The following is a 16,106-nucleotide window of genomic DNA, read 5'->3' on the forward strand; positions in this document are numbered from 1 at the left end:
AGTTCACAGAGCAGGTGGGAAGTGTTATTCCTGATGATTCCTAATTAGCCTTCTTACTTTGACCACATCCTGAGTGTCAAACTATTTGCACATTTAAAAATAGTATACAGATTTAGTACAGCAGGAAAACCTGCTCAGACACATACAGAGATGCAGAAGGGAGGCTTTGCCCTGAATCACACAGGCATCCCTGTATTTATTTATTTGTTTGTTTGTACAGCTGTCTTCAGGATTTTTGTATCAAACCCAAAGGAAAAAGATGATAGTTGACAGGTTTGTATGAGGAAGGGTGAGGAGGAGATAGAGCAAAAGTGTCTGAAAGGAACAAAGGAGAGAGGGAAAAGTTGGTTGGGCAACAAGGGTGGTGATAAGAACTTGTTTGATGCTTGGTGTGGGTGGATAGCATACGGTGGATAATCATAAACGGACCAAACACCTGTTATTTGTGTCTCCTTTGGCATTTCTGAACCCTGTTTCACCCACTTCTTGTATCCTTCTTGCTCTCTGGGCTTCTTATGGTGAGTTTGCTATATTGGTATATAATTCAATTACACACATTAACTTAGCAGGATGTACGGTATGTCTTCATTTTCCACTGAATGCCTTTTGCCTCCCTCAATTCTCCTGGTTTGATTGTCCTTTTTCCTGTGACTCCTCTTTCAGTTTGTTAGTAGAAACAACACCACCTTTATTCTTGTCTGGGCTTTTCTGACCTACTGTACCTTGGATTTGGCAATCCATCTTCTACAACTCATGTTGTCAGCTAACAAATATAGGATTTTACAAGTACTAATGCATTAACGGCTGGCACACAGATGAAGAAATGTTAAATATGTCTTTTCTGTATCTGGTTAATAAGCAGTTTGAGGAGAGAGAGAGAGAAAAAAAAGAATATACACATCAAACCTTTACTTACAGTGGTCTGCAAAAGTTTGGGCAACCTTGTTAATTTCAATGATTTTCCTTCATAAATCATTGGTTCTTAGGATAAAAAAAAAATCAGTTAAATATATCGTATAGGAGACAAACACAGTGATATTTGAGAAGTGAAATGAAGTTTATACCATTTACAGGAAGTGTGCAATAATTGTTTGAACAAAATTAGGCATGTGCATAAATTTGGGCACTGTTGTCATTTTACTGATTTCAAAATCTTTAGAACCAATTATTGGAACTCAAAATTGGTTTGGGAAGCTCAGTGACCCTTGACCTACATACACAGGTGAACCCAATTATGAGAGAGTATTTAAGGGGGGGGGGGCAATTGTAAATTTCCCTCCTCTATGAATCTTCTCTGAAGAGTAGCGACATAGGAGTCTCAAAAGAACTGTCACATGAACTGAAAACAAAGATTGTTCACCATCATGAATTAGGGGAAGGATACCGAAAGCTGTCTAAGAGATATCAGTTGTCTGTTTCCACAGTTAGGAACATAGTCAGGAAATGGAAGACCACAGGCACAGTTCAAGTTAAGGCTCGAAGTGGCAGACCAAGGAAAATCACGGATAAACAGAAGCGAAGAATGGTTAGAACAGTCAAAGTCAACCCACAGGCCAGCACCAAAGACATAGAACATGATTTTGATGCAGATGGAGTCATTGTGCATCGTACAACTATTGCGCGCACTTTACACAAGGAGATGCTGTACGCAAGAGTGATGCGGAGGAAGCCTTTTCTCCGCCCACATCACAAACAAAGCCGCTTGAGGTATGCTAAAGCACATTTGGACAAGCCACCTTCCTTTTGGAATAAGGTGCTGTGGACTGATGAAACTAAAATTGAGTTATTTGGACATAACAAGGGACGTCATGCATGGAGGAAAAACAACACAGCATTCCTAGAAAAACACCTGCTGCCTACAGTAAAATTTGGTGGTGGTTCCATCCTGCTGTGGGCCTGTGTGGCCAGTGCAGGGACTGGGAATCTTGTTACAGTTGAGGGACGCATGGATTCCCCCAAATATCAGCAGATTCTGGAGACCAATATCCAGGAATCAGTGACAAGGCTGAAGCTGCGCCGGGGCTGGATCTTTCAACAGGACAATGACCCTAAACACTGCTCAAAATCTACTAAGGCATTCATGCAGAGGAACAAGTACAACATTCTGGAATGGCCATCTCAGTCCCCAGACCTGAATATTATTGAAAATCTGTGGTGTGACTTAAAGAGAGCTGTCCATGCTCGGAAACCATCAAACCTGAATGTATTAGATGTGTTTTGTAAAGAGGAATGGTCCAAAATACCTCCAACCAGAATCCAGACTCTCATAGGAAGCTATAGGAAGCGTTTAGAAGCTGTTATTTCTGAGGGAGGGATCTACTAAATATTGAGTTTTTTTTTTTGATTGTGGTGCCCAAATTTATGCACATGCCTAATTTTGTTTAAACAATTATTGCACACTTCCTGTAAATATTATGAACTTCGTTTTACTTCTCAAATGTCACTGTGTTTGTCTCCTATATGATATATTTAACTGATTTTTTTATCCTAAGAACCAAAGATTTATGAAGGAAAATCATGGAAATTAACATGGTTGCCCAAACTTTTGCAGACCACTGTATATAGTAAGAAATTTAAATGATGCTTCAACTGTATTGAGTTGAGAATCTAAAAATAAATTTGTTTAACCAAGCAATTTGATTATGATAGGTATAGATAAGCAGTTCTCAAAAGAAGCTAAAATTATGTAGTAAGTAGTTATGTTAGTAAATATTAACATTTTATTAAAAACTATAATAAAAAAATATTACCCCCATAAGTAATAAATGCAAAAAAGTTAAAAGATTCCATTAAACCTGGACCTGCCAAGGCCTTAACTGACATTTCAAGTGCAACGGAAAAACTATTTTCCCCTAATTTAATGTTTTATCTTTGTGACTATTGTTTTTATGTGAAGCATGACATGTATTTTTATGTTGACACGTACTATATAAAAAATTACATATTTGTTATCTTTGCTTTTGTTGCACCTAATTTTTAAATCAAAGATAGTCTGAGTAAATACAGCAGATCATTTTTTTATTAAGGGGAAGAAAATCCAAGTGATTGGTCTCTTATTAAATCATGAGTTAATTATAACCTAGCATTTAAAAAGAAACAGCATTTTCTTTGCCATGTCCAGAAATGTCTGCCGTTCAACAATCAGGCTGCATGAGAGAGAAATATTTTCATCAGATAATAGGAAACCTGAATGAAAGCATAATATTTTTTTATCTTTTCTGTCATGCAATATGTTTTTTGATTGATTGATTGATTTTTAAATATGCTGGCAGCATATTTAGGAGATATTCACAGAAACCGATCCTTCACTATAATTCTAGCCTTGCAAATCAAAGATGCTGAAAAGTAACTTAAAATGTTAAAGTTTTACTGCTCACAATATGAATAAATGACTGCTTACAGCAGGAAGGCAACAAGACACGTTTTTAATGCTGTTCCTATATAGTACAAAATAATATAGATGTCCAATACTTACCAGAGCATAAAACTTTAATATTTATTCTTCTTTTCGCCATCTATAGTATATAGTGTTTTGGATGACAAAGTGTGGGTTGAACAATGGAATTTCTCCAGGGAAGAGAAACAGTTATTCTAATTTCTTCTATTGAAATGAGATTTCAACATGCCATATAATTTACAAGTGTAGTTGTAGCAGTCATGGCATGCATTGTCATGACAGAAACGCTTGTGTGTTTGACTTGTCGATAAAGATGGTCGTGTGTATGCTCTTCTGGCTGTACACGACATGTTAGAGTTTAAACCGCCTGCAGCAGATCATTGTTCAGGGAGTGTTTTTGAAATTGCAGCACTGCGGCTGGAAGAACTGCTACGATTTGGGGAAATGTGAAGGGGTCAGTTTACATAGATTATTACGCAAATAAGCATGTTATTAAAAAAAACTCTTCAGTTCTGATTATATCAAGATATAGATTATTTTTGACAAACCTAAGATGAGGTTACAATTTACCAGACAACACACCGACTGGCCTAATGAGAAAAAAAATTAAAGATTGCTCTTTTTATTGTCAAAACAGTTTCTCAGAAGAAACCAAGAAATTGAAATAAAGCCACAATACATTGTGAAGGCATGATGATGCAGGCAAAGTGTGATGCCGATAATAGATCTGTTTAATACCTAATATTTAAAAGGAGCATAGTGTAAGTTCCAGGATTTTTGCAGACATCTGCCTCCTCTGGCGACAAATTGAAACGACACTATTGTTGTGCACATGCATGAAAGGGAAAAAGCATTTGTGCTGCGATTGCACAGGTCTTACGTTTAGAGGCATGTCGTCTTCTGGAGTTAAGAAAGCTATAAATATTGAAGTTAGCAGGGGTTCTCTCGCTAATGCATGAATGGTGGTGAAGACTCAAAGTAGTCAAGTGAATGAGAGCTGCGCAGCTCTCATTCACTTGTGAGAGCATGTATGAAGGAAAAAAAACAATATTTAACCTTTAAATTTGCACAATGCTCCTTGAAAGAGGGCATGTTGCCTTTTGCTGTAGGGGAACTGCACTTGAAACAGGCGTTTAAACAAGACAATAATCCTAAATGCACGAGTGAGTGAGCGGACTCTTGGTTCCAGACCAACAAGATTAGCATTGTCGGGTGGCCAGCCCAATTCTCACACCTTAATTCCATTGAAAACCTGTAGGGTGATGTCAAACATTCGGCTGGTGGGGGACAGCCAAGAAATGCAGAGGAACTGTGGAATGAAAATCAATGAGAAACGACCTGAAATATCGGTCCACGTGAACCAGCAGTTAGACGACTCCATGCAACACAAATGTGAAGAAGATGTCCAATTCTTAAAGACAGCAAATTGTCAAGTATTGTGCTGTTTTTTGCACTTTATGCAGAAAGTGTTTAAATGTGTAAAGAGAAATGCAGGTACAGCTACGTGAATGGCCAAATACCAATTTCTCCTCACTTTTGCAGACTCATAAGAAATTTGATAAATCTGTCCCCATGTTTTACTTTGGTATTGTGTTTCTATTACATTTGTGTGTTAAGATAAACGCTGATGAGCATATTGAGCTTTACTCTCTTTTTTAACTTAAATTATATTTTGAACACAACTGCATCCTCTTATATTTTAGTGTAAAACTCAAATATAAATCTGCCACATTGTTAGGATCAGAACATCTCTGGATGTGAGATGACGTTGATTACTGCTACGCCTTAAAGTTACAATTGATGAATAGAACAGCTGCATTTTAATGTAATTATCTGGATAATTAGCACACTAATTATAATTCATGATCATTTAGATATGCATTTTTCTTTATAATTTCTTATTTAAATCCTGAAAAAGTTAGGTCAAGACTACTCATCTTTCCCATTAATGATTCTACGCGCGTCGGCAAAACTGCACCCTTCTACTCCGTCTATAAATAGATCGGCTGTATCTGTGGCATAAGCTGATTGCCAGCCACTCAAAACGTGTACATAAGCACAAAGACTCCCAAACTGACCGGTGCGGAACAATTAACGCCACCCAATGTAGAGCGGAAGTTCAATTGCCTGAGACCGAAACAAAAAGGTTGAACTAATTTCATACGATGTAAAAAAAAAAAAAAAAGAAAAGAAAAAAAAAAGCAAGCTCCTGTTACTGTCATATTTACATAAAGATAAAGTGGCAGTTATAGACAGAGGCCCAACCCAAATGACTAGTGCATGTGTGCACCCTGTTTGCAGACTGCAGCTGTCATGGGGAAACGCACCTGGTGCATGTGGTAAAAAAAAAACAAAAAAAAAAAAAAAAACGGCACGATTAAGCAGATCTCTTCCTTTGCAAACATAGTGGACATTATCAAGAAGACTATGCCAATGAAGTAGACCAGCACCATGTTGACTGGCCTTACGTTACACCGACAGAGTCTGACTCACAGGTAAGATCCCAGCTAAATACAATGACCCCCCCCCCCCATATGAAGATCTCACTTGTACGAACATGGACACACACCCATGTGTGCGCACACCACTTTATTTAACAAAGTAAACAGCTGGTGGCAAACTCACGCTCCCTCAGACCCGGATACTGCAGCAGGAAAGAGGACTGCTGCCACATCTAAACCCTTTCTGTTTGCTTACTGTCCAAACCAGCACTGGAAGATCAGATTACCGTCAGCTACTGTGGGATACAGGCCAATATCCCAAGACTGGAGGACTCAGGAAATTGTATAGTCCCCCTGGCAAAGTACGCGTTGAGTGCAACTTGATCTCTTTTCATTATTGGATCGTTCTCACTTGTTTCCCAGTGGCATTCTGTCCCAGTTTCTTCAAATATAAATGGACATTCGACAAAGTTTGACTAACAATCCTAATGTCTACGATCAACTATTCAAACTGAAGTGAAAGTAATGTGCTTTGCTTACACCTGCTAAGCCCCATCAGGGTACAATACATAAGAAAATTAGGTTGATTCGTGTTTTATCTCCAAGCCATGTGCATTAGAGCCTGTTGCATTTGGAAAAAGAAAATGCTATTTGCTAACCAGAAATTCTTCTGTGGTCACAAGGCAGAATTTGTTCACTTCCTCTTCCTTGTGTAAATATCCCTAGCCTTAAACTTAATAACGACGCGTGTTCAGACAAACCTTTGTTGTTTAGCGCTTATTCCCTACAGGTCCCAGTCATTCCAACCTGATGACCGTTTTCCTAAAGGCCTGTGGCTGGCACCGTAGAGACCTACGGCAACTCTGAAAACACCATCAGGAGGATTTGAAACCGTCACATATCACTGGTGCCATTCACGAGATGACTATACAAAATGACGGATGTTGTTTCAATAGTTTACGTTACACATTAATTTGTTATCTCGGTTCAGGGGAAAAGCCAAACTGAGCATTGGAGAGAGATCGTCATTTCAGAGCAAGAAGGCAGTGGTGAACTGGAAAGGCCTTAAGATTTGTAGGTGAAACTAAAGCTGCACTAAAACACAAGATGTCTTCAGACAGTTAAGCTTTTTGAACCATATTTGAACAGGTCATGTAAATGGGGAAAATGGTGGGATTTTATTCTTTATTTTATCATCTGGTGATTTAATGTTTTTTTTTTGCTACTTTTGTTGCAGTGGTTTTCTTACCAATTTCTCATTGGCACCACTTCCCATGGTCCCCAAACGCATACATTTGCTCCTTTTATATAGGTTTTGCATTTAGAATGTTATTCATCTCGATTCCACAAGTTGACTAACCCTCATGTTTAATTGTTTTGCTTTTATTTTTAATTACAAATAAAAAAAAAAAAAAAGTATTGGGCTCTTCTATATTAGTGTTGTGGGGTTGAGGGCATGATGTGTCTGTCGGTTCATACTCCTCGCCATCAGTAAAGAAATCAGTGTGCTTTTAACTAGTGTTGCACCGATACCGATACCAGTATCGGACGGGGCTCCGATCCAGCACTAAGATGGTGGTATCGGTATCGGTGAGTACCAACAAATAAGCACCGATACCTTTTTGATGTTTGTATGTCACTTGAACACAGCCTTCTCTCTATCGACTAGTATTATACATGTTATATAAGTTAATGAAAGTTGCACTATTTTGGCATTTGAGAGCCAAAACTCAGGGTTTAAAAGAGATTACTCAATTATTAATGTAATTTTACTGTCTTACTGTTGCACTACTATTATACATGTTATAATTTCATGAATGTTGCACTATTTTGACCTCTGAGAGCCAAACGTTTATTCAACTATTATCACCCATTACAGGTAGGCAATAAAAAGTTCTACTACCCTAAGTAGTATGCAGTTCTTCATATATAAACACACACATCAATTTCAAACAGATGGTATCGGGGCCAAAAAATGGCATCGGCGCAACACTACTTTTAACCACTGTACACCAAGTAGGTAATATAGAAAGCTTATGAGGGTTTCTTTAGTTAGAGCTAAAATAGTTTGAATCACGGCTTTGTGTGAGACCAGATGTTTCAGCGATGGCATTAGTGTGGCTGAAACTGTAACAGTGATGGGCATGATTCGCTGCTGTAAGTTGTAGGATATAAACTGCATATAGCTGGATAGCATGAAGCTTTTATTTCTTCCCCCGTGGCTAAAACAAAGTACAGAAACTGTCATCCTGCTGCAGCGTCAACGACAAAGCCAAGTGACAGTTTGACTAGATAACAGAGATTACCTGAGGCGCATTTCCACACGTGCCTCGCATTATTTCAACAAGTGAACTAAAATCTAGCAAATTAGCCTGACGTCCAACTTTTCTGTTACAACGAACAATAACTGCCCTCCAAAGTATTTCTGGGAACAGGAGGTCAGTTTGTCACTACAACACCAAGAGGCAGGGGAATAAAAAGCCGTTTCATGAACTCTACAGTACAAACATTTGAACTACCCTTTAGGCAAATAAGATAAGCATGGAACTAAAACTTTAAAATTTTAAATAATGTAGATCTGTAACTTAAATTGATCTCAACGACCACACTTTTCATGTGGAAATACGGAAAAAGAATACGAGCCTCAAGGCTTGATTTTCCCTTCCTGAACAACAACAACATGTTTTGCTAAGAAACAAAAGATGCATCGCTTTCAGATATGAAGTTTGCTGATTTCTTTGACTAACTGCCAAATCTGTTGCTTTCAGCGCCAACAAATTTCTGCTTGCTTTCACTCTTTAACAGCAGATCCAACTACATGAGCTATGAAAAAAAATAAAATGTAGTCATCAAAGCTGCTACAGCAGCGACCTCTTTCAACAAAGCGCTATTGTGCAGATTAGTGATATCACACTTCAAAACCTCTCACCCTGTCCAAATTCAAAAGAGGAGACCTCTCTCCATTGTAAATGCAGTAAAAATGATCCTGCAGCTCATACGTTTTACCACAGTTATTGATCCAGACCACTTCATTGCATGGGCATCCTAGAAATATGCCAAGGCCACAAATCCTCTGCAACATTTGAGAATTTCAAGCCTCGTGTTTCCCTTTCTTACAGTGTGGAAATTCCTCTTTGCGTGGGGGCGAGTGTACGTGTGAAGCTGTGATATTACCATTTTTAATCGTCATGCGTGAAATTAACAAACATGAGTACCGTGTACACAACTGTGGCTGATAAGGGTCTGAAGGCTACACACCATTCCTGGTGGTTTTGTGTTTTATAAAGATCAGCAACAATGACATTACATTTCTTTGCAAAAAGTGGTTTAGTTATGATAAAGGGTTCATGTTTTTTTGTTTTGTTTTGTTCCTCAGTAAAACAGCATTATTCTTCAGTGCTTCCTATTAATTTGTATTTGTTGTTTTAATCAGGAACGTTACATTATTCTTGAACATGTGGGTTTTTTCCATCTCAGTTGCGGTTTGTGTCCTTCTTCAGCGTTTTACAGGGTAATACTAAAAAAAATAGTTTGCCTCCTTATCGGTGCGCCATTACAACAGACTTTGCAAAGTACTGTAAAAGATATTATTCTTGCTCCAATATGCTTGATCAGCATGGTAGGACTAACAGATGTGCAGCTGCAAAACCCCCCAAAAAAATCATTGGGTCGCTCCAAATGATATAAAATCTACCAATAAACAGAAAAAACGAGTCATCTGTTATCCGATTGACCCTGCTGTGACTTTGTAAAATATAAAAGTGTGCTTTTGTAAACAAAGTAAGCTCTAAATGGTCTAAAAGGTGCTTGAATTGAACTTGAATGTACAGTACTTTGTAAAAGGGTTCATAACCACTTTAACCTTTTCACGTTTTCATACTACATCCGTATGCTTCAATCCATTTACTGAGGTAAACCATTAAAAAAAATTGCACATCAGTAATATGGTATGAAAAGGACGTTTCTTTTCAAACATTATATGACAAAGTGTAGCTAGCATGCAGGGATTCAGACCGCCTGACTTTGTGGAGCAAACTTTCACCTCAATTTCAGCTGTGGTGGTTCTATGCTATTGCTGTCTGTCTCTAACAGATTTGCATGTCTACAGATCAAATTGTCTGCCCGTTTTTCTTTGTCACAGAGCTCAAGCTCAGTCCGATTAGATAGAGGGCGTCAGTGAATACAAGTCTTGCCACAATTTGCAATTGGCAGTTAGGTCTGAACTTTGAATGGGCCGTGCGTACAGATGAACATGGTTTGATGTGAACCAGTCTGGTGTGGCTGTAGCTGGAGGTTTAGGCTCATCGTCCTACTGGCAGGTGAACTTCTGACTCTAATTTCAAGTCTTTTGCAGCCTTCAACAAGTGCAAAATCTTAGTGAGGAGGGTTTGCATACCTTCCCGGACATAAGTTGATTCGTCCGACAGGTTCAAATAAAAAACTTAGACTAGCTGCCTGGACCGGCCTATTACAACGGTCTGTTTGGTGCAGGAGGCTGAGGCTGGTTAAGGATGAACTAGCCTCAGAGAGACTGTAGACTCCATGGCGCCATGCAGAGCTTAAGTTGTAGATTGCTTTGGGATTTATGACCGTTGCCCACGTTTTGACAGTAGACCTGCTTTCTTGAGACATTTCTTTTGACTCATGACTTAAACATGAAGAAACAAGATTCCAGCGTGGATAATTATTATTGATGGACACCAACTTGCAGGCTTTAAATTTGTGATTTATTATTGCTAATGCATTTATGCCTCCTAGTCGCTGAATTGTTGTTTGTTAATTATGGAGTAATAATTAGAGGGCTGGTGTGTAGGAGCCATAAATGTATTATATGTTTTCTTTGTCACATGGTGTATGGTTGCTGTGGTGCTGCGTGGAGAGTCATGTGACTTCTCTGGTGAAGGGCGCTGGTTGTTTGCTTCAAAAGAGGCGTGCTTACCTGTACCGGGTTTTGACAGGAGAGCCGTATTTTTGTTGACTTTTTTTTGCTTCGATGAATCACAGATCATGTTACACCATGTAGACATGTTGCCACATAATGTAAACAACGGTGAAAGACACTGTTTCAATAAGTCATTGAAGATCTAATACAGGATTCCGTACGTTTCTCTTCTCAAGCGACGGCAGCGCGTCAGACAGAAGCGACTAGACTGGATTTCTTTGGGGTCGCTACCTCTTATCAAGCTAATACTGCAGTCAAAACTTACACGGTGCTGCTTTAAATTTCCTAGTAAAATATATTTAAGTTTGGGGTTTTTAGGGAGTAGGAACACTTCTGCAAGACACTAGTCTTACTAACAGTGATTTGTTTATTTCTAGGGAAATAAGCGGGCCTCTTTAATTCCCACCTGCTCTCACTTCTGTTAAATGGAGGAGGATTTTCTCTTAGCATGCGTCAGGGTTTTATCGACAGCTCCGCCAATGTAAACATCTAAACCAGGATGTGTTACTCTCAGAGTTATCCTCGTCAGTTGCTCTGTGAAAAACCTTTTTCAATCTAATCCTTTACAATTACAAATGGACACCGGTCAGTGTGTTTTTTCTTCGGCAACTCTTCCCTTTTAGAAGGCTTTTCAGAAAGCCCACAAAACTACAATGGGCCATGCAGCAAAAAGCTGCAGTTAAAGCATGTCAGCAGTTTAGATCATATGGGAATTTAACAGAACTCTTCCCTGCATCTAGATTGTGCCGCTGGCTTTTAGTTGTGCTGATGCCGTGACTTTCTTTTACCCGTGTTGCATTTGCAACACATGAATAAAGAACTAGAATGCAGTGCACTTCTGCTTTCTGTCTACAGGTGCATTTCAATAAATCAGAAAGTTTTATTAATTTTAGGAATTAAATTGATATAGTGAAAGTTGTACTTAAGCAGATTGGTTGCACATCCAGCAACAGGTTTTAATTTGTTAATTTAAAGGACTATGGTTTGAAGCTAATGAAGCTCAAAACTTCAGCATCTGAAATAATTAGACTATTACGTTACGGAGGAAATGTCTGTCTACTGAGGGGTACCTTTATGTGCTGTTTAGTATATTTTTGGCAATGTGGGCATGTGCCAAGTCCCGCTGGGAAACTAAATCAGCGTCGCCATAAAGCTTGTCAGCAGAGGGAAGCATGAAGTGTGCCAAAATGTCTTGGTAGATGGCCTGAGCAGATTTAGAAACTGAAGAAGATAAAGCCAAGTGGACCAAAAATCAGCAGATGAACTGGCGCCCTAAATAATCACAGACTGTAGAAACTTCATGCTGGTCCTAAACAGCCACTCTGCCTCCAGACTTTGAGATATTGAATTGCAAAATACGTGCAACCCTTACTTTTGTCTGAAAAAGGCGCCTTAGACTACAGAGGAACAGTCCAGCTCCTTTTCTCCTCAGCCCAGGTAGACACTTTCTGACATAATCTGTGGTTCTCGCCCGTGTCCTGGACACGCATGTGAAGATCCGGCTGCAGCTGAACTTTCCACCTCGTCATCCTCCCACACAGGGGCGGTTCTAGACAGGGGCCAACAGGGGCCCAGGCCCCTGTGGAAATGGTCCTGGCCCCTGTTATGGCCCCTGTACTAAAGACATAACATTAAATACACTTCTCATAATTATTTGCAATGGCAAAGAAACCATAACTGATTGGTTACTTTGACCAATTTTATTTTTTACCTATACAGTTTTACTCTTAGAAGGATTTAAAGATTAAGATGTTTCACGTTTAGCTTTAGCCGTATTGAACTGGGGGCAAAGTTTTCAACTGCTAGATCAGGGGTCCGAAACCTGCAGTTCCAAAACCACAAGTGGCTCACTTAATATTATTACACAGTTAAATATTGCCATTTTATTGTTTCATTTTTTTGTTCTGTGCCCCTGTGAAAAAAACACTGGCCCCACCTTGGCCCCCCCTTGTAAATTTGGTCTAGAACCGCCACTGCTAGTCCCACAAACTCTTGAGGTCAGTTTAGCAGAAGTCGTTTAGAAGGCTTGGCCTTCCCTGTTGGTCATGCACCGTTTTTCCTTCCACCCAACTTTCCATCCATTCACTTGGACACAGCCGGCTTCTTTTAAGAAAAAGGAATTTCGCTGATTTATGGCAGGGCGTGGGTACCTAATGGACAGCTGTCATGTCAACACTTTCCTACCATCGTGTGTAGGCCTTAACTTAACATTTCCGAATTAAAACATGTTTAATTTACCTTTTGTAACACTCTCGTTTGCCGTGAAATGTAAACTTATTCCAAAACATTTTTTTTCGTATTGAATCTCTTAAGTAAGCCCGCTGGTCTGTGGCATGGGGATTCACCGAGACGCACCTGCGTGTAATAGACACAACAGACTCGGTCGCCTCACCTTGATTTTATGGACGGACTTCCCCTCCTCCAGGCCCTGGGTCCACACCGTGATGCCCCCCTTGCTGTAGGACATGGCCCAGCCTTCTTCGCACAGGCACTCCGCCTTGAAGCTGGCGAACGCCCTGTCGTCCGGGACGGTCACCGTCTGTCCAGACATGGCTCGTTGGCCGTGACGAGCTGAGGGAGGAGGAGACTCTCACTTGGGAATGCGGTACAGGAGAAAGCACGGAAACAACCAAGAAAGCGAATACACTACCTCCCCTTCTGTGGCAATAAGTTGTCTAATTAAATTTCCTCCCCGCAGGAAGCTGCAGCGCGTCTTGTGATGCTCTCTCTCTCTGTGTGAGCGCGTGAGTGCGCGCGCGCGCCGTCCAGGCAGGTCCAAACGCCGCAATCCTCCCTTGAACAAACTAATGAAACAGGTGAGCAGCGCAGAACTAGGACAAGTGAGGCGGGGTGACATGGGCGGATGTGCCGGTGGTTGGAGAAGTTTCTGTCCGCTTCAGCAGTCCTCAGAGGCTGGGGGGGAGAACGCTCTACTGTCCAACCATATGTTTCTGTCTTTCCGCTTGTCTGTCTCGCTCTAGCCCTGTGAGTCCAGCTCTCTGCTGTCTCCGTGTCTCTCTTTATCTCCCTCGCCTTCTCTCTCAGACGTTTCTTCCGTCAGATTACAGCAATCAGCGGAAGGTCTCCATCTCTGCGTCCCAGCTGTGGCAGGTGGCGGTGGTGGTGGAGATGCAGGCAGAAGCAATGAAAGGAAGAGCAGCAGCAGCAGGAGGAGGAGGAGCAACGCAGGGAAGCCTAAAACACTTTGCGCCTCCCCCGTGCTACCTTCAGGTGCCCCTCGTAAACGGTCACAGCTCCGCATGAACGCGTGTGGCGTTTAGAGGACCAGATCAGCAGGACGCCTCGGGGGAAGAAGTAAAACAATGAGAACTTTCCCTCCTCCTATTAATTTGGTTTCAAAATAAAAATAAAAATTCTTACTGTAAACTTTTTAATTGGTCTGGAAAGTTGTTGTTTTGAGATGCTTTAAGCGTAGCCTAAGTTCTACTAATTAATTATTAATTATTCGCAAGGTTGGCCACAGAAAGATGATTGTTCGTATTTATTTATTTCACCAAAAATTGACCCAGGAATTAAGCATCCTTATTATTCACGTCCATTTTCATCTTATTTTACTTAGCATTATTTAACTTGAAAATGTTAAACTGCTTCACGTTTGCCTGATTAAATTATGGCGCAATTAAAACTTCACTATGTCTTTTATGAACCCCACGTATCAACGTTTACGTTTTAGTTTTGAAGAGGCCTGCCCCCTGTTGGCCTTACTGGAGAGTATGTTTACTGACATTTTTATCCCTGTAATATTTTGCAGCCCAAAATAATGTTAATTTTTCTGCAGTTTCACGTTTAAAAAGACTACTTTCCTTGCCAAAATGTCTGGTTCTGCAGATGACTGTTTTTGAAGGATTGTCAAGTTAAAGACAGTTTACAGTTTAAAAAAAACTGTTGTTTTTTTAATGGCATCAATGAAAATGATTTATACCCTTTTTAGTAACTGATGGAAAAATCTTCATCAGAAATACAGCAGTCAGACCCTTCTTATAATGCATGTCTCCACTGGTGTTTAGCTGGTTTCATTGGAAATGACCTCCAAGTCTTTGAGGTTGGAGGAACTCCTTTCCATCGCCCTAATCTTTTAACTCCCTCCACAGATCCTTTACCAGATGTCAGTGGGGCCCCTGGTTGGATCCATATAAAATGTAAATCTAACTTTCAACTAGAAGGATTACGTTGATGAATGCCTTGGGATCCCCCGGAGTGAGCTGGAGGGTTCTCTGGGTTTTTTCTACTTTGAGCTGTTATCTCTGCAATCTGAGCTAATTGGAGGACAATGAATGATTGAATGGATGGATACAAATTGGTGAAGATTCTCAGTCATCCAGGTCATGATCAATCCAAAAAAGGTTAAAAAAAATAAATAAAACAACTCGACTTCTATTCTGAAGCTGAAGACATTTCTGGATGGATATAGAGCAGAAATGGCAGCATGAGAGTTTTTGGTGACTCTCTCAAACCTCACTGTCATGTCTAATGTCAAAGCCCCGGTCTAAATCTTCTTGAAACTTTTTGGGCCGTGAGCAACCATTTCACACAATATCATATCACTGATAATCATATCAAACGCACACAAAAATTGTTTAATTTTTTTATGGATTAAGCAGGCTGTTACCGTACTAAGCTTCTGGAAGGGCTCCGATGAATGTTGATCATATTGAAGATTTATGGACTAATCCTAAAAGCAGGGTCTGTGCTAGGAAACCTGTGCCATTTAAATAATTTTTGCAGATTCTGCTAAGCAGGGTGGTCAAGTATCCAGCCCGAATGGTGCAGGAGCCTTGTTGAAGGCTGGACCAAGCTCCATTGCTTTGTAAAAAATACAAAATAGTGTCTGATGTAACCCGTGTCTCCTATTGTACCTGCCATAGCATGCTAGGCAGCCTTTTTTAAACGTCAGGCTGCTCTCTTCTCAAACTAGCTGCCAGTTTGAGTTTCAATTGCTGTTATCCACCCTCCTTTTAAGATTTAATAATAATAATAAAAAATAAAACTTTAGCATTTAAAGAAAATGTGTCAAATCATTACTTTAATGCTATAAAGTTCAGCATTTACTCAATACTTTCACAGGTTTGTGAGAATTGTGTAAAACCACCATGCCACTCATATAATATCAAGGAATCAGTCTTTTTCTCACAACAACAGGTGTAATAATGCCCATTAACTACACCTGCCAGCTGCTCAGATAAGCATTTTCCAGGAACACCCTGTTTTGGCTCACAGGGGCAACCGTTTACAGACACTGATCCAGTCAGCAGTGGGAATGCAGAGTGTCATAATAAATGCGATGCCGGAGGGAGTGAATGTCAAG

General features: G+C 40.0%; 1 protein-coding gene across 1 annotated transcript in view; it reads right to left on the minus strand.

Moving 5' to 3' along the window:
* Positions 1 to 13,950, minus strand: part of stard10 (StAR-related lipid transfer (START) domain containing 10) — a 29,596-nt gene extending 15,646 nt beyond the window's left edge. Inside the window, exons 1-2 of the mRNA XM_012859400.3 lie at positions 13,431 to 13,950; positions 13,173 to 13,351 (exon numbers count right to left, since the gene is read on the minus strand). Coding sequence (XP_012714854.1) covers positions 13,173 to 13,331 — 159 coding nt within the window. The 5' untranslated portion in view covers positions 13,332 to 13,351; positions 13,431 to 13,950. The remainder of the gene's footprint in view (positions 1 to 13,172; positions 13,352 to 13,430) is intronic.
* Between the last annotated feature and the right edge of the window lie 2,156 nt (positions 13,951 to 16,106).

Source organism: Fundulus heteroclitus, chromosome 18 (genome assembly GCF_011125445.2).
Source record: "Fundulus heteroclitus isolate FHET01 chromosome 18, MU-UCD_Fhet_4.1, whole genome shotgun sequence".
In the NCBI taxonomy this organism is placed as follows: domain Eukaryota; kingdom Metazoa; phylum Chordata; class Actinopteri; order Cyprinodontiformes; family Fundulidae; genus Fundulus; species Fundulus heteroclitus.